Source organism: Mercenaria mercenaria, chromosome 1 (assembly GCF_021730395.1).
Source record: "Mercenaria mercenaria strain notata chromosome 1, MADL_Memer_1, whole genome shotgun sequence".
In the NCBI taxonomy this organism is placed as follows: Eukaryota; Metazoa; Mollusca; class Bivalvia; order Venerida; family Veneridae; genus Mercenaria; species Mercenaria mercenaria.
In genome coordinates, this window is record NC_069361.1 from 80,659,949 (window position 1) to 80,686,028 (window position 26,080).

Here is a 26,080-nt window from a genome sequence, read left to right on the forward strand (position 1 = left end):
TATGACGAGTTCATACCAGCAGTAAACAGAGGATTTGAGCCGTCTTTGTAGTCATAATTTCAAGAGTATGACTTTAGTTACGTAACTTATTATCATACTGACAAACGTATCCCTCTTTTTATGCCCCCATTGTCGAAGACCTGGGAGACACATAGTGTTCACGTTGGTCTGTCATTACGAATTTCTTGTGTACTCAACTTCCCTTACAGTTATCATTCAAATGAAACAACGTGAATTGGACATGCGCAAAGTGTCTGGACTTACGTCCGATTATTATTGTTTTAGATATGCCCTTTTTTTGGACTTAGCCATATTACAACTACTGTGTATGAAGAAGTTCAGATAAGAATAAACAAGACACAAACACATCAATAAATATTTATTATTCAAAAAGATCATAATTATTAAATAGATACAGATGGACGGAGAATCTAAAAACATCACAACATCTTTAACAACAGCTAAAATGTATGAGTGACTACTTTTCAATTATACAAAACATGATACTTTTGTTATATAAGGTCTTTTGATAAATGAATGAACGTTTGATGCTAATGAAATGAATTCGAGTTCAATTTTCCAAAACATTCAAAACTATCAAGTCCTATTCAAAGAATAAGATTTTGTAAAAAAAAAATATGAAATGTAAAATCAGTATTAACAAGAGCTCGTAGAACAGGAAATGCCCCACTTGATGCATTCGGTACTTGCACAAGGAACAAAAATGAGATGGTCGCTGTGCACTGTTCTACTGTTCTGGGTCAACATGACCTTGACCTTTGACCTACTGACCTCAAAATCAATAGGGGTCATCTGCTGGTCATGATCAACCTCCCTATTAAGTTTCGTCATCTTAGGCCCAATCATTCTCAAGTTATCATCTGGAAATGGTTTAACTGTTCCTGGTCACTGTGACCCTGACTTTTGACCTCAAAATCAACAGGGGTCATCTGCTGGTCATGATCAATAACCCTATAAAGTTTCGTGATCCTAGGCCCAAGTGTTCTCAAATATCGTCCGGAAAAGGTTCAACTGTTCCATTTTACTGTGAACTTGAACTTTGACCTACTGGCCTCAAAATCAATAGTGGTCATCTGCTGTTCATGACCAACCTCCTTATCAATTTTCATGATGCTAGGCTCAAGTGTTCTCAAGTTATCGCCTGGAAACGGTTTAACTGTTCCAGGTCACTGTGACCTTGACCTTTATTCTACTGACCTCAAAATCAATAGGGGTCATCGGCTGGTCATGACCCAACCTACCTATCAACTTTTATGATCCTAGGCCCAAGCGTTCTCATGTTATCATCCGGAAACCATTTTAACTGTTCTGGGTCACTGTGACCTTGACATCTGACCTACTAACCTCAAAATCAATAGGGGTCATCTGCTGGTCATGATCAACCTCCCTATTAACTTTCATGATCCTAGGCCAAAGCATTCTTGAGTTATCATCCGGAAACGGATTAGTCTACGGACAGACAGACCGGCCTACCTACTGACCGACCGACCGACAGACATCTGCAAAACAATATACCCCACCTTCTTCGAAGGGGGGCATAAAAATATACTAAGAAGCTGTACTTGAAATACCCATGAAAATCAAAACTGAAGAAGCTTAACACACTGCAAAAGAGCATGTTCTCACTGCTGCATATAAATATAAAATTAGAATTTCATTTACTTCAGAAAATAATTTGATGTGAAACTTACACATGCATGTTAGACTACAGTTTTTCTTTTTCAACAAAATTGGTACCACACTTAGCAAGAAATTCATTTAGCTTATCAATTCCCAAAACTAAGATGGCAAAACAATCACAGATACTTCTAAATATCACTTTGATGTTCATTACAAACACTAAAATCCATCAGTGAATGTTAAACAACAACCAGTGTCTCACTGACAGGCATGCTGATTACTCCTGTGATGATTGGAACACTTTTGTTATCCTTTAACACATACACCTGAAATACATTAATATACAGATAAATAACTACATTCACAAATTTATTCTGACATCAAAATGACTAGGGAAACAATTAACAAATAAAGGTTTAGACCTATATCATAGCGTTTATTCTATAAATAGGACTTCAAAGTCATATTTATATTCGCTTGGTCACTGTTTGATCCACAAAATCAGTAATAATTTTTTACAAATTTGTTTCTTTATTTTAAACTAGAAATGTGTCCATGGGACACAGATGCCCCCACTACAGGACATTAGTCAGGGGCCAGAACTCCTACAATACTGAATGAATCCGGATGTGAAACCCCAGGTGCACAACTACACATGCTGACCAACATTCCTGTAAACTTTGGTGATTCTAGGTCAAATACTTTTGGGGCTATGCGCGACACACCATTAAAATGACCAATTTTTTACTAAGTCAGGGGCCATAACTCCTACATGACTGGATGAATCCGGACGTGAAACCACAGGTGCACAACTACACATGCTGACCAACATGCCTGTAAAGTTTTGTGACTCTAGGTCATATACTTTTGGAGCTAGGCACGACACAACATTAAAATGACCAATTTTTACAAAGTCAGCGGCCATAACTGCTACACGACTGAATGAATCCGGACGCGAAACCCCAGGTGCACAACTACACATGCTGACCAACATTCCTGTAAACTTTGGTGATTCTAGGTCAAATACTTCTGGAGCTATGCGCGACACAACATTAAAATGACCAATTTTTTACTAAGTCAGGGGCCATAACTCCTACATGTCTGGATTAATCCGGACGCGAAACCCCAGGTGCACAACTACACATGCTGACCAACATGCCTGTAAAGTTTTGTGACTCTAGGTCATATACTTTCAGAGCTAGGCACCACACAACATTAAAATGACCAATTTTTACAAAGTCAGGGGCCATAACTTCTACATGACTGAATGAATCCGGACGCGAAACCCCAGGTGCACAACTACAAATGCTGACCAACATTCCTGTAAAGTTTTGTGACTCTACGTCAAATACTTTCAGAGCTACGCGCGACACAACATTTTCGGAAGGACGGACGGATGGACAGACGGAAGGACGGACGGACAAGAGCAAATCTATATGCCCCCCCCAAAGTGGGGGCATAAAAAAGATCCAGATACATCTTATAAATCATTCTACAGGTCAGAAGGAACTGTTTTTAGATTTTTAAGAATCATTTTTATCCTATGGACAAAAATGTAATTTCAGTACAAAAATTCCTCCACCAGGAAACTTTTTTAAATAATCATTTTGGATCTAGGTAAAAGCTTAGTTAAAATTGCAACTAAAAATATTTCAGCCCAGATTGGCTGAAACTTACTGTCTTACAATAAAATCAAATCTTAAAAAGGCTTGGAGATCTTTAGAATAGTGAATAATATGAATGGTATTGTAATGAAATTGAGAGAAACTAGGGCTGCTTTTGAGAAAAGCGCATGTCTCCCACAACTGCCTAATCATCTAAATAGTAAGTCAGTCTTTATAACCTTTCCACACCTGTAACGTGATAAAACGTATTAGCGTCTGATGTGCCTTTCACGCTTCCGTAGAATCAACATTTACTAAACGAAATTCATTTTGAAAATATTTCTGAAATGTCTAGGTCTGCACCTCTCAAATACGGAAATATCTTACACCCGAGGCTTATACTGACACTTTCAGACAACATCAAAAAGGATCTTTTGAGCGATTTGACAAAGTTCCAAAAATCTCTATGTACCCTTGCTCCATTACGGACCCCTGTAAGATTTGTGTTTACTTCGAGTTCAAATATTTTTTCGTAGATGAAAAGCTGACATGTCGTGCTAAAGCCCAGGTATTTTCAAATTGTTAGAAAATGCTGAAAATTGACTCCCCATGAGCAAAAAAAAAAAAGAAAAAAAAAAAAAGAAGTCCACGCGCATACATTTTGACGGGGTGACCCCTGCGCGTGACCCCTGACTATCGACAAATCCAAAGGCGACTTTCTTTTTCAAGTTTTGCATGTCTACTTTCATTTTCTTTACTTCCGGAAATAGCTGAAGGTCGAGTGACGTCATTTTCTGTGCTGTCAAAAACATACATATGCCTGGCCAGATTGCATAACAAGAGGGCCATGATGGCCCTATATCGCTCACCTGTTATCATTGCACTTGAGGACAAGAAGGTCCTCAGAAAAAATATCTAAATCCAAAGGACAGGAACAACAAAGGGAAGAAATTTAACCAAAAAGAAGAAAAAAATTCTTACAAGGTATAGATATGTCAAAAAACACCTAAAAATTGGAGGTACCATCCATGTTGTACCACAGAAAAGTGGTCTCGGTTTTTCCCTCTGGCCAATAATAAAAAAGTTACTAAAATAAGCTATTTATAGTAATGTAAAAGGAAAGTAATTAAAAAAAAAACAATATTGTAAGTGAACAAAAGAAGGATCTGCCAAATAAATATGTTGGCATAAATGAAATTTCAGATCAGTATCATCATTAGTTACGGAGATATACCCATTTTAATTTGAAATAAAGGGAGGTAATTTGACATAAAATCAGTCCATAGTTATCTACCCTGATTGTCTCAGTCCAGCTAATAACAATAATGAAATTTCAAATAAGTACTAGTACTTACTGATATAAATCCATTTTGATTACAATCAGGGGAGGTAATCAGATATAAAATAACTCTGGAACCTATGACTGGATCTAATTTGTCATGGAATCCAAGATTTATTGTTGTTCAAGATATTTTGGAAGTTTGTATCAAATAAAACCATAAATGAAGTCTCTATATGGCTGCAAAAGCCAAAATAGCCGATTTTGGACCTTTAAGGGGCCATAACTCTTGAACCCAAGAAGGAATCTGGCCAGTTTAAGAAAGGAAGCAAGATCTTGTGGTGATACAAGTTGTGTACAAGTTTGGTTAAAATCAAATCATAAATGTAGCTGCTATTGTACAGACAAGGTCAAAATAGCTAATTTTGGCCCATTCAGGGGTCATAACTCTGGGCCCCATTAAGGGATCTGGCCGGTTCAAGAAAGGAACCGAGATCTTATGGTGACACAAGTTTTGTGCAAGTTTGATTAAATTCAAATCATAAATGAAGCTGCTATTGTGCAGACAAGGTCAAAATAGCTAATTCTGGCCCTTTCAGGAGCCATAACTCTGGTACCCATAATGGAATCTCACCAGTTCAAGAAAGGAACCAAGATCTTATGGTGATACAAGTTGTGTGCAAGTTTGGTTAAAATAAAATCATAAATGAAGCTGCTATTGTGCAGACAAGGTCAAAATAGCTAATTCTGGCCCTTTCAGGGGCCATAACTCTGGAACCCATAATGGGATCTGGCCAGTTCAAGAAAGGAACCGACATCTTATGGTGATACAAGTTGTGTGCAAGTTTGGTTAAAATAAAATCAATAATGAAAGCACTATCGTACAGACAAGAAATTGTTGACGGACGCACGGACGGACCGACGCATGCATGCACAGATGACGGACGACGGATGAAGGGTGATCACAAAAGCTCACCTTGTCACTATGTGACAGGTGAGCTAAAAATGTGCCCGGCGTCCTAAGGATATACTGTTTACTCACTACAAATATACCTTTGAAGAGTAAAAAGGCTGATTTTGGGTAATTCAAGGGTCATAATTCTGAAGTGCCTTGGGCGATTTGGCAAGTTAATGAACTTGGCCGAAGAGTTATGGTCAAAAACATTTGGTTCAAGTTTGGTGAAGATCGGATGAGAACTGTTCGACTTAGAGTGCGGACAAGAGTAAAAAGGCCGATTTTCTGTAATTCAAGGGCCATAATTCCGAAGTGCCTAGGACATTTGGCTAGTTATCGAGCTTGACCAAGGACTTATAGACAAACACATTTTGTTCAAGTTTGGTGAAGACTGGACTTAGAGTGAACATAAAGGACACACAAAAGGACCCCTATACTACTAATGATTAGTAGCATAGGGGTCCTTTTGTGTGTTAAGACCAGAGCGTTTTTCGGTAATTCAAGGACCATAATTCCGAAGTGCCTGGGCCGATTTGGCTAGTTATCGAACTTGGCCGTGGTCTTATGGTCAAACACATTTTGGTTATGTTTGGTGAAGATTGGATGAGAAATGTTCGACTTAGAGTGCGGACAAGCTTTGTGACAGACTGGATTAAATCAACAGTCTCCCACACCACTGTGTGGTGGGAGACAAAATTAAGGAAGTCCAAACTGTTAAAGAATATTGGGATATAACAGTAGGAATATGTGGATATAACAGTAGCATGGTGAAATAACAGATCCACACTGAACTCCACACCAAACATTTTTCAGCTGCTAACATTCCTTTTGTCAAGTATAACAACATTTATGTAAAGACCGAAACAAACTGATTCAAAAGGACTGATCTACCATTTCAGGGTCAAAAGGACTGATCTACCATTTCAGGGTCTGAAACCACACTATCATTCAAACAATCAATATAACCTAACTTCACAGGATCTGATTAATCGTTATCATTCAAACATACATTGTGACGTCCCATTACAGGGTCTGAAACATGCCTAACATTTTAACGTTCAATGTGACTTACCTTAATAGTGTCTGACACACCCTTATCATTCAAGCATTCAATGTAAGTCTCATAGGCATAATTTAGACCAGGTACTAGCATTGGAACCTGAAATATACAAAATTCAAATATGTGAATAATCACATAGGATGTTTGCCAACATGAATTTTTCTTTGTGCTGAAAGTGACCCTTCAAAAAAAAGACTCTTTGTACTTCACACACAAATACTATTGCTATTGCCCAGACCTTAACATTAAACATTTAAGACAGAAGGTGTACCACACCCAGTAGTATTGTGACAGGCTGTAAGTTTAAACAAGAACACCTCTAAAAGCAGAATTTAATTCTAGAATGGCTATAAGCATGACTGATGCAAACCAAGCAACACTCACAGAACTTTGTAAACTGGGTCTGTAATTTGTGTATCATTAAAATAATAAAGCTTCAACATATGAGCCGTGCCATGGGAAAACCAACATAGTGGGTATGCGACCAGCAAGGATCCAGACCAGCCTGCGCATCCGCGCAGTCTGGTCAGGATCCATGCTGTTTGCTAACAGTTTCTCTAATTCCTTTGAAAGCGAACAGCATGGATCCTGACCAGACTGCGCGGATGCGCAGGCTGGTCTGGATCCTTGCTGGTCGCATACCCACTATGTTGGTTTTCTCATGGCACGGCTCATATATATGACAAATACTTACAGGAATATATGTCTTTCGAAAACTGTATAGTTTATCATCATAGTCAAATGTAATATGGAGATTTGTGGAGGCTTGACTCAAAGATGTATTCTGAAGATTTACTGTCAGTTTAAAAGTTGGTCCAATTCCTTGTACCTGAAAGGTCAAAACACAAAGGCCAATCAGCATGCTGCAGGAAAGATATGTCACAACCAATTATTAAGGAAAACTTGCATTTTCTTTATTCAGTGATTCAAAGTTAAGTTACATACACAGTGACTGTTGTTTGTTTTAGGCAACAAATATTTAATGTTGGGCAGTTCATCTAACTAGTGTTCCAGGATTCTGTACAAGTACATACATGTTCTCCATTATACCTCAGTCACACATATGGCGCGGATAGCTACGTCTAGCCACTGATAGAAACGTAGTACGGCTCAGGTACGGATCGATACGGATAACTACGTTTCTGTCCGTAGCTAGACGTAGCTTTCAGCGCCGTATGTGTGACTGTGGTATTAGTAACTACCACATGAATCTGAATCAGAGTGGAAAACAATATGACTTCTGACATAATCATCATGGAGAACATACACCGCACCTAGGTATCAAACTCATGACCCCCCCCCCCACCAACTCCATAGATCTTTGCTCTCCCTATTGAGCTAAGCAAATGGGTTACAGATAACAGTGATAGACCACTCACTTGAGCACTGATGGCTCAAGCACCCAGGCTCACCTTGGAATTCATGTGGTCCATGACCATTTTCTTTATCTTCTATATGAAAATACCTTGGCTGGGTTGAATACAAATAACTTAACTACTACTAGCATGACACCAGGTCCCTGTGTGCTACTGGTAAACTCTAGCTGAGGTATGAAAAATGTCTGCACCATCGTTACACAATTGCTTGATATTCTTTGTTTGCTATTCACTATTTCTTGAAGGTACAGACTGACTCTGTATGAATATCAACAATCATTTTGAAATGAAAAATATATTAGCATTTACATTAACTAGATAAAAACCCTAACCTAAGCTGAGAGTTTTAAAGGCTACATGGGATCAGTAGATATTGGATTCATTGCATTGTTTAAGGATTAGCTTACCTGAGCTGAAAGTTTCAGAGGCTCCATAGGATCTGTAGATATTGGATTCATTGCGTTGTTTAAGGCTTTGGCATACTCCCTGGCTGTATTCAGTCTCAACAAGTACAGGTCTCTCTGGAATGTTCTGTGCATGGCTGCAAAAGTATGACATACATGTTACAATTTTCTAGAAACAGAGAAATTTAAAATCAAGTGAACCAAGTTTCAGTGCTAGTTGTCAAGAAAAGCAAATCTGAGCAAAATATAACAAACAAAAATTTCCAAAGTTTAACAGTTGGTAAAACTTCTGACAAAATACCATTTGAAAACCCACATTCATTCACATTTACCATTTCCAATGGACACTATATAGACTATCTAAGACTATATCATGCACAAAAACACCAAAAGAGTATCTGACAGTGCTGATTATACAACAAAACTTTTATTCCCAGGTTAAAGGTGTTCAATCTATTCAAGCAACATTTTATGTCATGTTACAGTCTTCATATATTCTGTTAAAGATTTATTTTAGGAAAAAAAAAGGCTACATGAATGTATTTAAAATGCAGACTATTTCTTCTGAAGAATTTAACACAAAAGTTATACCAGTATATTCATGTTATTCCTTAGGCAAAGTAAGTTAATTAATTCATACTTATGCTAAAATAACTCTTTGTTGGGTAAACCAGAAAAGGAAAATAAAAATTCAACAACAGTTGTATGAGAACAGCAATGCTTGACAATAGCCTTGTCACTTGAATTGCCTTGTTTACTGAATGAATATAAATTTCAAAGTAAAAAAGGGATATAATTTGGTAAACATGCAAAACAGAGCTATAAAAATTGCACAATGCATGTCAGCTTATCACACCTGACAAGTTTGTGAAATTTCAATCCATTCCCACAAGTAAGTACTGCGATACCAGCTTACATACTAAAACCAAATCAATATGACAACACTGACAAATTGGTGAGTGCAATAGTTGTAACTTCAAACAGTTAAAAATACCTCCAATTAAAATCAACTATATATTAAACTCTCAGTGAACACAAATAGGTGTAAGAAAATGATCAGTTGCCTAAGCTTAGAACAATTCCGTGTCTTGACTATGATTAACCACCTTTAATCTGGCATGGTGTTGACTTGCTCACTGGTAATATGCATTACTTGTAGGGTCTTCAGAATCCAGTATTTGCCGTACTTTGCAAATACTGGTTTATAGATCTAATTGCAGGGAAAAAAGGTATAAAGGTGATCTGCTTTCAACTAATACTGCTAGACAACCTTAAGCACAGTACTGTTATCATTGGTTATTCTCACATAACCTGCAAGTTATATATGACACTATAATTTATATAACAACTGTTGTTGTTTTTATTTCTCTGATTAATGCAGGATAATGTATAAGTGCAGATCATACAAACGTACAGGTTATCCTCATGAAATTACATCACCTTGTCCAATATGGCATGAAATTTACTAGTTTTTTTGCAAATTTTACTTTTCTACATTTCATATGTCTCATAAAGAACAGGTCAATAATAAGTCCAGCCACTAACAACAAGAAGCCAATTGTACTTACTGACTGCATTCTCCCTTTCCCTCAGTGTTTGGTCTACAAACAGTTTGGTTTTCTTGGGAACATTTAATTTGACATTCTGAGCTGCAGGGGGTCCTCCTGAAAGATCCCGTTCTTCAAACACAGCTGTACGTTTCAAAATCTTTATCAATAATCCACCATCTACAAATGAAAAAAACTTTCGTCTTTTCAAGGCATTCAAGTTTAATTACATATATGTTGATTTCCTAGTTGAGATAAAGTCTAAAATTTGAATTCTACAAACTAAATTGAGTAAATTTTGCATAATTGCCGAGGTACAATACAATGCTGATTTACTATATTTTGGATGATAGTATCACTGACAAAAAATTTTCATTTTCTGTATATATTAAAAGCAAGCACAGAAGTAAAAGTAAGCATCTGGACAAATCACTCCAAGATTTCTTTCTTTAAGTAAAAAGAGCCGCGCCATGAGAAAACCAACATAGTGCGTTTGCGACCAGCATGGATCCAGACCAGCCTGCGCAGTCCGGTCAGGATCCATGCTGTTCGCTTTCAAAGCCTTTTGGAATTAGAGAAACTGTTAGCGAACAGCATGGATCCTGACGAGACGGCGCGGATGCGCAGGCTGGTCTGAATCCATGCTGGTCACAAATGCACTATGTTGGTTTCCTCATGGCGTGGCTCAAATGTAGTATGCAATCCTATACTTTGTACTCTACCAAATAAATGAGACTTACTGCTTGTACACATCACCAAAGCCCCATCTTCTCTACCGAACCTTCCAAATCTCATAGCTGTCACCACATCATCTGTCTTTATAATATCCACTAGGTACTTCTCCTGTATAGTACAAGAAATCATCATATAGACAATATACCATCTAGTTATCTTGAGACATATAAAAAAATTCGGAGTTACAATGGCATCTACAGGCATGTACTGGAAGTATTAAACTTGTGTGATTTTTTTGATGGTAGTAGACTTTCAAGTCACACTGGCAACTCTGTTCATATGATGACTTTCCTGCTGTAATGGTGGAAGGCAACCACAGGTGTTAATCTAGACATTATTTTTAGGCAGACGGAAGCCACCAGTACAGACGCACTAACCTCATGCTAGCTGGACAGCTTGCACGCATGAAAAGAATTCTACATCCAACGTTGGGTGTTTGAACCCATGAGGTGAGGGGAAATTTATATCAAGTCTGCTACATAAATCGCAAAACTATGGCCACCACGAATTGAGGAAACAATTTAAATTCCTCCTCCAGTTGAATAAATGCTGACACAGCATGTCCATGTTGAATATGCTCTCTATCATAAATCAAGTATATATTCAAATTAGCTTTAGCCTTTCAAAACTTTAATAACGTTATCAGCCTATAACTTCATTAATCAATCTTCAACCAACTTACCTTATATACATGAACTTCACAGTTAGATAAAGCCACTAGCACAGCCTTGAAAGCCTTTGGTCTGTAATCAACTACTTCTATAGTTGTTATGCTTTTTGGCAGCTTCACTGTCCACATTTTCTTACCCTGGAAATAACAAAAGAAAAATGCATGATGCAAAATAAAGGATTTCAACCAAACCAATGCTGAGTATAAAATTATAATTCTCCTACTGTGTAAGCTGCAGAGAAGTCATGATTTATTTACTGAGAACAACAAACCTTCCACAATAATTCGAAGAACACAGTTAGACAGGAGTAACCGAGTTTTCCCTAAACCTATTTCCGGTAAAATCATTGTATTTTTGGGGGGGACATTTTTTCATTTAATTTCATCGCTGACTCAATCCATGAAATTAAATTCCAATGAACAAACACATTTTCTACTAATTTCATCTTTAAAAGCTGAAATAAACAAATTTATAACCCCTCGTTACAGCAATTTTGCCAAAACCCACAAAAATGATGATTTCATAGTACCTAAGCGCTTTTATATATATAACTTCTACAGAATATACTGGCAAAAAGAGTATCTATATTTATGTTAAGCAATGTGGATCTTTTTAATTTACATATAATTTTTATCCAGATTTCTTTATGAATACTTCATAACGCAGACACGCTTTCTTTAAAAGCATTATGTCATGCTGGGCAGCCACTTGTTTCACTTAACTTCTGTATGTATTCACTATAGTTTTTTCATTGAAAATTACTTCTCACCAAGCATAAACGAAATGCCAGACTACAGTTTAGGTCTAAAGTGGAAGATTTTTAAGTTAAACAACAGACTAGTAAAATACCTTAGAGGTGAAACATTTGAGAGTCTGGTCCATACAAGCAACATAGATAGTTTTGTTGAGACGTTCCATGCCAACAATCTGTGAGCTCAGCTCTATACAACCTTTTGATGGATCATCTACTCCTCTGTAACAAAAGTTATAGAACCTTGAGAACTACAGAGCAATGAACAGGAGTTACAAAACCATAAACCAAGATGTTATTAGCATAGGAAAATCCTTTGTTTCTTTTGCCAAATAAAGTTAACATTTTAATTTTTCCCCCAATGTTTGTGTTAATGCATGCCATTTTAAGATATTTTAAAAGTTTCAAACAGATCCAGCAACAAATGAAGTCAAACTTGCAATTTTCCCCAATGTCATAGCCACAAATGATGGTAATCTACCATGGACATAGTCCAATGGAGTAGATTTTAACAACTTAAAACCTGCCTTGAATTTTATAACAATTTTAAAATTTCAAACTCCTTTTGAGTTCTTTAGAATTTTGAATGATATCATTGTATTGCCTTATTATAAAAAAATCAAAGAAATAACTTGTAACTAAAATGTTGTCAAAATCAAACTGCAAATTTAATCTTTTAGAACATCTTCCTGTTGAACGTGCACTTTGTTTCCGACATGTACACAACTGAGCAATAATTTACTAAATGAAAAGTCCAAATGGTGCACACTTTCAATATTAAGCTGTCAAGAATACCTTCTAAGAGTGTAGATGCACCCATTTCTACAAGCTACAACTATTCTATACTCAACATCATACATTCCAGTTACACTAAGAAACACAGGAACACTCGGTAAATGCATCTGAAAAGAAAAGTAGATGGACTGAAATTACCAGTTCAAAACAGTTTGGAAAACAAAACAGCCAGCTATAGAACACATAACATTGTCAAAAACTAGTTTCCACAGGGAGGAAAGTATTTATTTCATTATATTGCAATGGCACCCGTTAAACTTATGTGTGGAGCTGCATTCAATACTGTAACAGTAAAAACACCACCTTTTCTGAATTTATACTTTTCCTTTGCCTTTTGATCACTCAATACAATTAAAAACTGATTTGTTCTATTCAAATCAACATCAATCTATCTTAGTGAATGTACATATCGTAAAAGGAAAATGACACAACTGTACTCTTTGAGTTGTACTGCTCTCACTGATTATGTGAAAGCTGTATTCCCTCTCAGGTTAGTGGTTATTCAATTTTACATAATCAGTTCATGCAATCCGACGCACAATATAACAGCACAGTCATGAAATGAGTAGCGTCATGGGAAAAACAACATAGTGACTTTGCGACCAGCATGGATCCAGACCAGCCTGCGCATTCGCGCAGTCTGGTCAGGATCCATGCTGTTCGCTAACAGTTTCTCTAATTGCAGTAGGCTTTAAAAGCGAACAGCATGGATCCTGACCAGACTGTGCGGATGCGCAGGCTGGTCTGGATCCATGCTGGTCGCAAACTCACTATGTTGGTTTTCTCATGGCACGGCTCAAATAGTTCTTACAAATCTCTTGTCTTCAAACTTACACTTTAATGGCTATAAAATCAATCAAGGTGTACACTTACTGTTGCAAGTACAGTAAAAGCCTCTGGGTCTAGGACGTAGATTGACCTGTCCTCTGTACCCAAAACAAGACAACTTATAGCATCCTCATCTGCCATAGATTTCTTCAGAGTACCGAGACAAGTGACCACAGTTTGTCTTTTCAATGGCGAGTTTTTGTAAACCTCACAAAACTGAGTCATGTCCCCAGCATCAGTCAGCTGAAGATACCTTAGTGATCTCACAGTCAATGCCGTACCATCTACCCTGTGAACAAAAATACTTCATTTAAATGGGAAGTCATCCAGATGAACATAATTATTTTATGAGAAAGATAAGCAACAGGATTTTTCAACATCTGATTGTTTTTTGTTTGTTCGTTTCAGGTTTAACACCATTTTTCAACATTATTTCAGTTATGTAACTTCAGGCAGCCAGTGCTCCTAGATTCTGTACCAGTACAAAGGTGTTCTCTGCAAGTAACTGCCAACTTCCCCACATAAATCAGAGGTGGAGAACAATTTCAGATACAATGTCTACTATCATATCGTCACAGAGAACATAGCCTCACCTGGAGATCGAACTCACGACCCCGCGAAACGTAGATCTGCGCTCTCCCTATTCAGCTAAGCAGACAGACTGAAGTAAATATCTGAAGATAAAATATTTTAGTGGAAGATGGGCACTTGATATCTAGTACACGTAGTACAAGAAAACACTTACCTCATTCCTTCTAACATCTCCCTCAAAACATACACATTTATACGTCCCTGAAACATTTAAAGCAAACATGTTATGTATATAATTATAGTATGAGATTTATAAGCTATACTAGACTATTAACTGTGACACTGAAGAGTTCAGTTTGTTTATATCCTCAATATCAATATAAACTGATGATATTTTGTCAAAAGATCGATTGATATAAACTAGAAAACAATATCCAGAAACTTAATAAGCAACATTTACACCCACCATCTCAAATTTTCTAAAGACATATTAAATGCATTCATAACAAGAGCTGTCCGTAAGACAGCCAAGCTCGACTATTCGAAATATTGTCCCAGAAGCAGGAAAATATTACCCAAAAAGGTTAAATATCAAAAGAGTTTTAAGTTCAAAAGGGGGAATAATTTGACCAAAATGCACATCAGTTATGGGACTTACTGCTATCAACTAGTTTCATAACCCCGAAGGCACATGTGAAGTTTCAATTCAATATCTGCATTAGTTTTGGAGATAGAAACTTGCATGTAAAACTTCAACCAAAATTTTCTAAGTCTAAAAGGGGGCATAATTTGCTCAAAAAACATGTCAGAGTTATGGGACTTGACCCAGTGAGGTTGGTAATTGATATAGAAAAAGAAAAAATAAGTTTTAAATCTATATGCCTTTTAGAAATAGCTGTATGTACTTGCACGCAAAACTTTAACCAGAATTTTTTAAGTCCAAAAGGGGGCATAATTTGGCCAAAATGAAGGTCAGAGTTATGGGACTTGCTGCTATCAACTAGATTCATAACCCTGAAGACACATGTTAAGTTTCAAATCAATATCTGCATTAGTTTTGGAGATAGTAACTTGCATGTAAAACTTTAACCAAAATTTTCTAAGTCTAAAAGGGGGCATAATTTGCTCAAAATACATGTCAGAGTTATGGGTCTTGACCCAGGTAGGTTGGTAATTGATCTAGAAAAAGAAAAATTAGGTTTCAAATCTATATGCCTTTTAGAAATAGCTGTATGTACTTGCACGCAAAACTTTAACCAGAATTTTCTAAGTCCAAAAGGGGGCATAATTTGGCCAAAATGAAAGTCAGAGTTATGGGACTTGCTGCTATCAACTAGTTTTATAACCCAAAAGACACATGTGAAGTTTCAAATCAATATCTGCATTAGTTTTGGAGATAGTAACTTGCATGTAAAACTTTAAGCAAAATTTTCTAAGTCCAAAAGGGGCCATAATTTGCTCAAAATACATGTCAGAGTTATTGAACTTGACCCAGAGAGGTTGGTAATTGACCTAGAAAAAGAAAAAATAAGTTTCAAAGCTATATGCCTTTAATTGATGGCTGTATGTACTTGCCTGCAAAAACTTAACCAAGGTGTGACGCTGACGCTAGGGTGAGTAGAATAGCTAGACTATTCTTTGAATAGTCGAGCTAAAAATGTATAACTATAAGGGGACTTTCTTTTAAGAAATGAAATATTTTTTCGGTGTTCATGCGAAATGAACGACAGAATAGGATCGGCAAATTAAACATGAATCTCGCTATGAACACCGAAAAAAAAGTTTCATTTCTTATATTTACATTATATATCCTTTCCATTTGTAAACAAGATTATATTATAAATTGCACACATTTTGTTGCATTTGACATTAAAATCAGCTTCCCGGCCATTCTGTTCACCAGACGGAACAACTGCGACGTCTTCTAAGGAACGTTCTCCCCGACTATATGCGGACGTTGTCAAAACAGCGGCCCGTTATCAATAAGCAGCAATGAGGTAAATTTCGCACCTTTCCTTTTACTGTTCATACGAAATAAATGTCATAATTTTCAATGGAAAAAAATAGGGCGAATGTAAATATAAATATTTAAACAACACTTTATGTTATTTTATTATTGTTAGTCAGGACGTCGGCCAGTTACATGCTGACTCAAAATCAACTAAAACTTAATATTTAATAAAGTAAGATTTTATCAAACTAAGCCTAAATTTAACAAAAATAGTAAAATGGCCATCTATATGCAACAGTCTATACTATCGAGCCAGTATTAGGAGGAACACAAGCATACATCTCGAACTTGATTCCAAAGATCTTCCTCCACAGAATTAACTTCTAATGGTGGCAATGTAAACTTGAAATATGGACGGAGATTCTTGTAGATGTAAATGAATGGTCCTGATGCAACGGCAATGGCTGAAATGAAATATTGAAACATTTAATATGAACTGCTCACGTTTTTAATCATTTATTTCAGTTATACAGTCTGAGCCACATGCTTATTAAAGTCTGAATTCCACTTAAAAAAAACAACAGCAGGAAATCGAACTTAAGGCCCTATATAAGCATATATATGTATTAAATCTCTAATATAAGAAGTCAATGTTATAACTACTGTGCCACATCTCTCCAAGAAACAATTATTCTTACAGTTAAATAGCCTTATTGTTTTCCGAATATATGCAGTTATGTTTATGTAGTTTATAATAACGAGATCTTTTCTTCAGGAAATTAAGATCTTGTTTTTTCTGAACATAACATACATGTTGTTCAAAACACTGTGAGAAGATTAATTTTCCTGGGGAACACATTTTCGTGGATTTCGTGGTTGAGTCTATCAACAAAAGTAAATCCAAACGAACATGTAAAATTCCCAGTCATTTGATGTTCAAATTTAGAAATCCACAAAGCCATTTTTGCCAAAACTACGAAATTTCCTGCCCCCAAAATTTAATGATCTCTCAGTACTGAGATTTTCCAGTATTTTTCCAACAATCTTAAGATATGTAGTAGCCAGGTCCTGGATTAAAGCTTTTATTGTGTGTGAAAAGATTTGCCAACAGCTTAAAAGATAGCGGTTGGTGTCACAAGTTCACAACAGCTAAAAGAGTTGTTTTCCAAAACAGCTATACAAATGACAGTTGGACAGAGGTCTAGTACGAAAGGAATCATATATGTTACAATTTAAAATAAACAGGTGTTTCATTAAGGCCTAGAGGGCAGATTTCCCACTGCTTTAGTGATCTAATGCCTCCGCTACTTCTCCTGTAGGAAAATAAAGGCTTAAATGGGAGGACACCCAGACTCCCCTTGACTTCACAACTTCAATAAAACCTCTGAATACAGCAGAAAGAAGTAAACAAACAAAGGATTTTACCTGGAGTTCTAGGTTCGTGAGTATCCATATAGAAAGTAACAACACCAGTGGGTAGATCTATAATGGTATTTTCACTGATCAAGTCTGTCCCTGAAAAGTGACAAAATGCAAATTAAGTACTTTAATGTTTGTATTCCAAATCTTTAGCACAAATATTAAATAAATCCATTTTATTTTATCATTTCTGCTTCATTTTGTTTGAGTAGGTTGTTGGTTATAAAAAAGCAATTTGTTTCCATGAATACCATCTATTAACTGTCACTTTACTTTCTGCTGCTATAAACAGTGCTAACATAATTTTAACAAGAGGACCATGATGGTCCTGAATCGCTCACCTGTCTCCACATGACCCAATTTTCATGAAGATCCATTGAAAAATATGGCTTCTAGAGAGGTCACAAGGTTTTTCTATTATCTGACCTAATGACCTAGTTTTTGAAGGCACATGACCCAGTTTTGAACTTGACCTAGATATTATCAAGGTGAACATTCTCACCATTTTCATGAAGATCTCATGAAGAATATGGCCTCTAGAGAGGTCACAAGGTTTTTTCTATTTTTATACCTACTGACCTAGTTTTGATCACACGTGACCCAGTTTCAAAATTTATCTAGATATCATCAAGGTGAACATTCAGACAAATTTTCATGAAGATCCATTGAAAAATATGGCCTCTAGAGTGGTCAAAAGGTTTTTCTATTTTTAGACTTACTGACCTAGTTTTTGACCGCACGTGACCCAGTTTCGAACTTGACCTAGATATCATCAAGACGAATATTCAGACCAACTTTCATACAGATCCCATGAAAAATATGGCCTCTAGAGAGGTCACAAGGATTTTTTTATTATTTGACCTACTGACCTAGTTTTTAAAGGCAAGTGACCCAGTTTCAAACTTGACCTAGATATCATCAAGGTGAACATTCTGACCAATTTTCATGAAGATCCATTGAAAAGTATGGCCTCTAGAGAGGTCACAAGGTTTTTCTATTTTTAGATCTACTGACCTAGTTTTTGACCACAGTTGACCCAGTTTCGAACGTGACCTAGATATCATCAAGATGAACATTCAGACCAACTTTCATACAGATCCCATGAAAAATATGGCCTCTAGAGAGGTCACAAGGCTTTTCTATTATTTGACCTACTGACCTAGTTTTTGAAGGCAAGTGACCCAGTTTCAAACCTGATCTAGATATCATCAAGTTGAATATTCTGACCAATTTTCATGAAGATCCACTGAAAAGTACGGCCTCTAGAGAGGTCACAAGGTTTTTCTATTTTTAGACCTACTGACCTAGTTTTTGACCGCAGTTGACCCAGTTTCGAACTTGACCTAGATATTATTAAGATGAACATTCAAACCAACTTTCATACAGATCCCATGAAAAATATGGCCTCTAGAGAGGTCACAAGGTTTTTCTATTATTTGACCTACTGACCTAGTTTTGGAAGGCATGTGACCCAGTTTCGAACTTGACTTAGATATCATCAAGTTGAACATTCTGACCAATTTTCAGGAAGATCCATTGAAAAGTATGGCCTCTAGAGAGGTCACAAAGTTTTTCTATTTTTAGACCTACTGACCTAGTTTTCAACCTCATGTGACCCAGTTTCAAACCTGACCTAGATATCATCAAGATGAACATCCTGACCAACTTTCATAAAGATCTCATGAAAAATGTGACCTCTAGAGTGGTCACAAGCAAAAGTTTACAGACAGACACACGGACGGACGACGGACGTCACGCGATCACAAAAGCTCACCTTGTCACCTTGTGACAGGTGAGCTAAAAAATAGTCTCAAAAAACTGTAGCTAGAAAATATGATCTACCTACAAATTTCATCTTTTGTAGCCTGGGAATTTGCTCAAAAGGGAACCCTAAAATCCTACTCAGTGAACCGTATCAATGACATTTATAAAATAATATTGTGAATGTTTTAAGTTACAAGCCCCAAAACAATCACAGCTCAATAGTTAGTCTTTATCAAATTTGTATTTTACCTTTATAAACTTTGAGTTTCATATTGAAGGATCCAGAGCCAAGATCTGCAATGATGAGCTTCCAGTCCCCATCTGCCTGTATATCTGCCAGTGTTATACATTGCGTGAATGTGTAAAGGGAAGCAACTGGGTCGTGGTATGCATCCAGCCATTTAGAAGGCTTTTGATCACTGTAACAGAGATGTTTAACCTTTAGCATGATGGCAGCAAGTAATTTTGCCTTTGCCACCAGTGGAGACCAAGATCAGTCTGCACACCTATGCAGTCTGATCATGGTCTGCACTGTTCATAGGCATAGGAAATAGAGATTAATATAACTGCACCATTACTAATCCTACCAGGTGTTCTGTATTACAAAATTGCTTCTATTGTGACATTTTGATACAAGCAAAACTGTATTATCTGCGCTATAATTACTTACAGGTACTTTATTTTATTATTGGCTTGCTAAAAGTTAATTTTTTACCATATGTAAGTTGACAGAATCATAGGAACCATGTTTTGAGGGGTAAATCAAACACAAATGAATAAATCCTAAATGTTTTTGTTGTGCAAAAAAGTATGATGTCTAAAACAGATTTCATTTTCCACTCAATCGTGTAATTGCAAGGGAAGTAAACTAATAGATATCTCTGCTTATAAGTACTAGCCCAAGGCAAGAGTTGTCATTCTTTGTGGATCACAATTAAAACTTCTGTTATTGATATTAACAAAACTATCATAAACTTCACATTTATGAAATCATTTTTTGTTATTTCAAGGACTTGAAAATCAATTTCTAGACTTTATTTAATGTATTATTATCATTGAAAATTTTTGGGTCTATCTCTACTGTTCACTATTCAGTAGATTTTCAATGAACACCCCTTGGAATAATAAATGATACTGCCCAAATTCAATGATGGACCAGTCCATTTTAGAAATTTAGCAGGCTAAAGTTTAACATTCTAGAAGCAAAATTCAAATATATTATGAAATCATTCAATTCTCAAGGCTAAGTTCACAGTAACTGCAATCATTCCCATTTTGTCAGCATAACAAAAGAAAATGTAACCAATCGGGTGAACGTTGGTATCTGCAAACCATTTAGATCCAAGTTTAAGCATGTTAAGGTGAACACTGATAAAGTCTTATTATAATATTAATTTTGTTATTTCATTTTCAACAAAATTTGAAATGTAAATAACCCTTAATCTCTAGAAAAATGGAGGTCCGTACCCCTAGAAAACCCCTAACAGGCTTGTCTAGAGGTACAGATCCGTACTGGTTTTCAAAATGAAGGGTACCTTGATCAGGTGACAACTGCAATGGCGGACAAAATATTGCAGACAGGGGTACCAATTTGAAACTTGTGTGTATAACTTGTGTTCAAATTATGTTACATGGTTTATTTTATGCCAGATCAACAGAAAAATGGATTAGAAATATTTTAAAGTAGGCAGTGGCTACGATTACGGTACCGTAATCCTAGCCTCCGATTCTAGGATTACGGAAGTTCCGTATTCCTAGACAACCCTTTAAGGATAGGCTAGGATTACGGAAGTATTTAAGAGAAGAGGCATCAAATATATGTTAAGACATGCATAAATGATGTTGTGAACTTACTTGTTTCACTTAAAATATCAAAAATGAAAAAAAAAACGCGTACACGGATGTTGATTTTGCCCGATTCTATGTGCGCAGAAATCTTCAGTGACAGGCAAAATCAAATCATATAATTTAAAGTATATTTTTTAAAATCCTTTGAGCTATTATTAAGAATATAATTCTTCGTTTTTCTGCCAATTTTCAACAGAAAAAAATATTTAGTACGGTTTTGGAAAGAAAAACGTATGTTGATTTAGCCTGTTTCTTCGTGGAAAACACAAATGCCAAGAAAATTCAACTCATGAAATTTGAAGTATAGAATATTTTTTAAATCAAAGTTTCAAACTTTGACCCTCATATTTCTATAATATTTCCGCGAGCTGCCATTTACTTAAGATTATACTAACCCAAAATGGCTTATCGATAACACGAAATAATAGGACAGGCATGAAAAAAAAAACGCTGGAGAAATAAGTAAGGTTACAACATCATTTATACATGTCCTAATATACATTTGATGCCTCTTAAATACTTCCGTAATCCTAGCCTATATTCTAAAAATTGTCTAGGAATACAATACAATACAAATTTTATTTACTGTCGGTATGGCATAACAAATCAACATTAGCTATGAATAGCTATTGACCGGCTTCATAACTTCCGTAATCCTAGAATCGGAGGCTAGGAATTACGATATGCTTCCCGTAATCATAGCCATAGTCCAAATAATTAGACGTGAAAAAGTTGTCATTTGACGTTCAACATTCAATATTCTGACATTTTACAGTTTTACTATCAAAGCCTTTTTCGACGTCTAAACGCTAAGTATGAAAGAAGTGTAGCATAAATTCAATTTCTAAAACATTTTAAAGTCGGTAAACTTTGTACCTAGATGGAACAAAAATACCTTTGCTTCAATTCTGCAAGGTTAAAATGATTTACAAATATAATCCATTATTATCCACGAACTGACGCTCCGTCTTTTTGACATCGAATGTTTATATTTGACGTGCTACCATCTTGTTTTGAAATTGAAAGTACCAATTAAATTTGATCGGCGGTAGACGAAAAAATATTTCCCGCCAAATATTTTCATTGTATTTTGATTTATTTTCATCATAAATGTATATTTTCTATTTTGATCCTTACAAATTTTAAATGTCTCTTCTGAAAATAGAAAGAATATTGACATTTACAGTTTCTCTGTTTGGGATAGAGAAAAGGTAACTTTCGTTCAAGAAATGATTCTAATATGCAAATCATGTTTAGATCCGGAACATCCTCGGTTATTACCGTTCCACTATTCAAGATTTTCAACGGACTGGATACTGGATTAATTAATCGGATAACTGATAACAAATAAGGTAAAATATAACATTTATCGCTGCCATAAGGCACATTTATGATTATTCTTCACACTGAAAGTGTCAGTTTCAGTCATTTTTGCCAGAAAGTCTTTAAAAAACCTTCAGATCAAAATTCAGTTCTGAAGCGATTTTTGTGCTATATGTTATTTCAGTTCAACATTAAGACCCGACATAACATGGAAAATAAAAACTGTAAAATATCAATTAAAATGAACTTATAATGTGATATGAGTTATGTCAGGTCTTATATTTAGGACTATCGTAGCCACTGCCTTAAAAGTAAAAGGCGAGTCCATTGCATTTCACTTGATGAAATTATAGCGCGACAGACTTCTGGCACAATTCCTGGTTAGGCTTCAGTACGGGATTCATTTCAGCTCAGAGATCCGTAACATCATATCCCCACACAACCTATTTTCAAACACAACCTATTTCCGACTGCCTAGGACTTTGTATGATAAAAATCTTTACAAGCCAAATTTATCAGTTGTGATTGTTTCACTATTTACAGCAGAGACAGAACATGTTAGGAACCTATTCGCCTTCAGTTTTGATACTTAGAAAATTACATAAATTACATTTATGTAGCAGTACTATGTTTTCATGAGGTTTTTCTTATTACTAAAAAACCTGCATATTTCCTTGTCTACTACCTATTCTTGCTTAAGCCAATATCAGTATTTATATATCTTTTGCACTAAATGTTTATTGCTTAACACATGCTTACTGCCAGAATTGTGAAGCATCTCATTATTAAATTATTTTGAAAATGCAATCATGATGCCTGTCCTTGCAACATTTTTTTTCATTTTCTAAGCAATTTGAAATATTTGGAGTGTCAAAAGCTTAGCAATTATATAATACATTGTCATATGTGACAGCTATCAATGTAGCAGATGTGACACCCTGGTTCTCTTGAGTAATTGAGCACATGATATATATTTCTTTAGATAATGCACTAACTTTTGGCTGCCATTTACTTTACCCTACCCCCTGTAATTTAGGTGCCAATTTAGGCAAGTGTACCTACAGTATATTGATCTGCCATGTTGGTTTTAGTGTTTGTTGCCAGACTTGAATTTTGGGTGTATTATGTTTGCCATGTTGTAATGAAACTACAGTAAAAGTTTAGTGCTGTTCCATTTTGCTGGAAGGAAAATACCACCTGTGGTTGAATTTAGGTTGTAAATTTTCAGCATGACTTCCTACTGATGGCTTTCAAAATCATCCTGCCAGGGATTCGATCAGTTAGAAACTTGAAACTTAAATTGTATGCTTTTGTAGCACTTATGTTGATAGAAAGTGTTAGACAATAAACCAAAGATTTGGACTTGCATTTGTCCAAAACTGCACAAAAAACTTGTTAAGCGGTTGAAACTGGTTGTGCCGGGATATAAACATTTCTGAGCTGAAATTTTTTAGCTAGAACTTTTAAGCAGTGTGCAGCCAGTTTCAGTGTTTCAATGCATAATTTATGTTAATGTCACCTTTTAGAACTTTCTTGTGGTGGCTGTTTTGCAAGATCTATTGTCGACATTGTGATATATGTGATCTAACAGCTATGAAATCATTTTACATAAATAAATCCGGTTGTCGATGAAAACAATTTCACCGGAAATAGCTCGCTTGTGCTTGATTTTCAATGAGGCTGGATCGGCATGCGTAGTTTCCACAGTTCTGTTTGGTTTATCGGAACCTTGTTTTTAAAAATGACAATATTTGATGGTTACATGGTCTAAGCTTTTTCAAATTTAACCAAACTAAGATACAGACTGATATTTCACCACACACATTACAGAAAAAGAACAAAAAAATGCATTAAATATGAGTCATGTTTTACTATAGGAACATAATTCAAATTATTGGCATGAAATATTTTCCAAACAAGTGGTCACAAATACCTCATTCTTAGGCATGCGGAAGAATCACGTCGGGTACTTAAATCTAAATTTTTAGCGTACGTGCTCTATCTGTCTATCTATCTTCCGTTGACGTCAAACCCCTTGCGGGAACGTAGACATTTGCGCGTCAAAATCAAAAACAGAAAGAATATAGTAATAGAAATTTAGAGTGGAAGAAATTAAAAATAACTTTGGTGATATAAAAAGGTTAAAACTTGAGTTTGCAGGATAACTAGGGCGAGGCATGTTCAAGGCTGCAAACTGCGGCACTGAACTGCTCTAGGGTATGGTGGTGGGCGACACTGGGGGGAAGTTGGTTCCAATGGTACACTGTTCTCGGAAAATAAGAAAACTTGTAATAGTCAGTGGTTGCAGTAATTAACCTATAACTTAGGGAATGGCCATAGCGGACACATCGGGTCATTGGGGTCAGGTAATCTACGATTGGGATAGCAACCAGATCATGATGAATCTTATAGAAGAGTGATAACCTAGAATCTATACGCCTTAAATCCAGTCGATGAAGGTTTAGGGAGTGTAGCATATCTGTTACACTGGAAGTACGACCGTACGTAGTTGGTCTTGATCCAACGGGCAGCTCTCCTTTGGACGCTTTCAATTTGGCCAATTTGAGTTTGGGTGTGGGGCGACCATATCTCGGAGGCATATTCGAGCTGGGGTCGGACTAGAGTCTGGTAAGCAATGGTCTTAATGGGTTGGGATTTGAACTTAATGTTTCTTCGTAAGAACCCTAGGGTTTGGTTAGCTTTCTTGGTTGACCTGTTTATGTGATTGTCCCATGATAGGTCATTTGAGATATCCATGCCTAGATATTTAGCTGAGCTGACCGATTCAAGTTGGACTCCATGTAGGTAATACTGGGTAGGAATAGGATGTTTCCTTCTAGTGGCGTGGATCACTTGACACTTAGAGGGGTTGAACTCCATATCCCACTCCAACTCCCACTTTTCTAGAAGTTATAGGTCATTTTGGAGAGTGACAGATTGGTATGCAAATGACAAAGTTAGATATATTGCCGTGTCATCTGCAAACAGATGGACTTTGGAACTGACGTTTTGTGGGAGGTCATTTATGTAAGCTAGGAAGAGCAGGGGACCAAGTACAGACCCCTCCTGGACACCTGATGATACTGGGATGGCATCAGAGGTAGTGCCATTTAGGACTACTGATTGGATCCTATTACCTAAGAAGTCTTTGACCCATCTTAGTGTGTTACCGCTGACTCCATATTCGTGCATTTTTAGAAGGACTTTCTCTTGGCTAACCTTGTCGAAAGCCTTACTAAAATCAAGTAGTATAAGATCTACTTTCTTATTGTAGACTTAAGTGACCGGGTCATTTACTAACATAACTAACTGAGAAACGCATGACCTTTTTCCCCTAAATCCGTGTTGTAGGTCATAAAGAATACCATGGTTGGTGAAGTGCTTAACAATAGATGAGGAAACAATGTGTTCAAGAACTTTGCATAGGACACATGTTAATGAAATTGGCCTATAATTTACTGGATTTAACCTATCACCTTTTTTAACAAGAGGGCCAAGATGGCCCTAGGCCGCTCACCTAAACACATCATAACAGTGTAAACATGTTTGAAAACGTGATTTCATGGAAACAAATATTCTGACCAATTTTCATTAAGAT

General features: G+C 36.3%; 1 protein-coding gene across 1 annotated transcript; it reads right to left on the reverse strand.

Annotated features, from left to right (window-relative positions):
• Positions 1-364: 364 nt before the first annotated feature.
• LOC123532557 (Bardet-Biedl syndrome 1 protein homolog) lies at positions 365-24,159 on the reverse strand. Its single transcript, XM_053552295.1, has 15 exons — positions 24,002-24,159; positions 19,561-19,730; positions 17,554-17,643; positions 16,468-16,592; positions 14,392-14,438; positions 13,692-13,935; positions 12,819-12,925; positions 12,122-12,245; positions 11,284-11,409; positions 10,607-10,709; positions 9,888-10,046; positions 8,323-8,456; positions 7,234-7,368; positions 6,552-6,638; positions 365-1,967 (listed from the first exon to the last, which is right to left on the reverse strand). The coding sequence occupies exons 1-15, from the start codon at positions 24,049-24,051 to the stop codon at positions 1,881-1,883; spliced, it is 1,788 nt and encodes a 595-aa protein (XP_053408270.1). The 5' UTR covers positions 24,052-24,159; the 3' UTR covers positions 365-1,880.
• Between the last annotated feature and the right edge of the window lie 1,921 nt (positions 24,160-26,080).

Excerpts from the sequence above, each read along its gene's own strand:
- LOC123532557 (XM_053552295.1), bottom strand. The coding sequence starts at position 24,051 with ATGTCGACAATAGATCTTGCAAAACAGCCACCACAAGAAAGTTCTAAA. Across the intron at positions 12,246-12,818 it reads TGCATCTACACTCTTAGAAG|AGGAGTAGATGATCCATCAA; the intron begins GTATTCTTGACA and ends CTTTTGTTACAG. Across the intron at positions 8,457-9,887 it reads GGAAAGGGAGAATGCAGTCA|CCATGCACAGAACATTCCAG; the intron begins GTAAGTACAATT and ends ATACTTTTGCAG.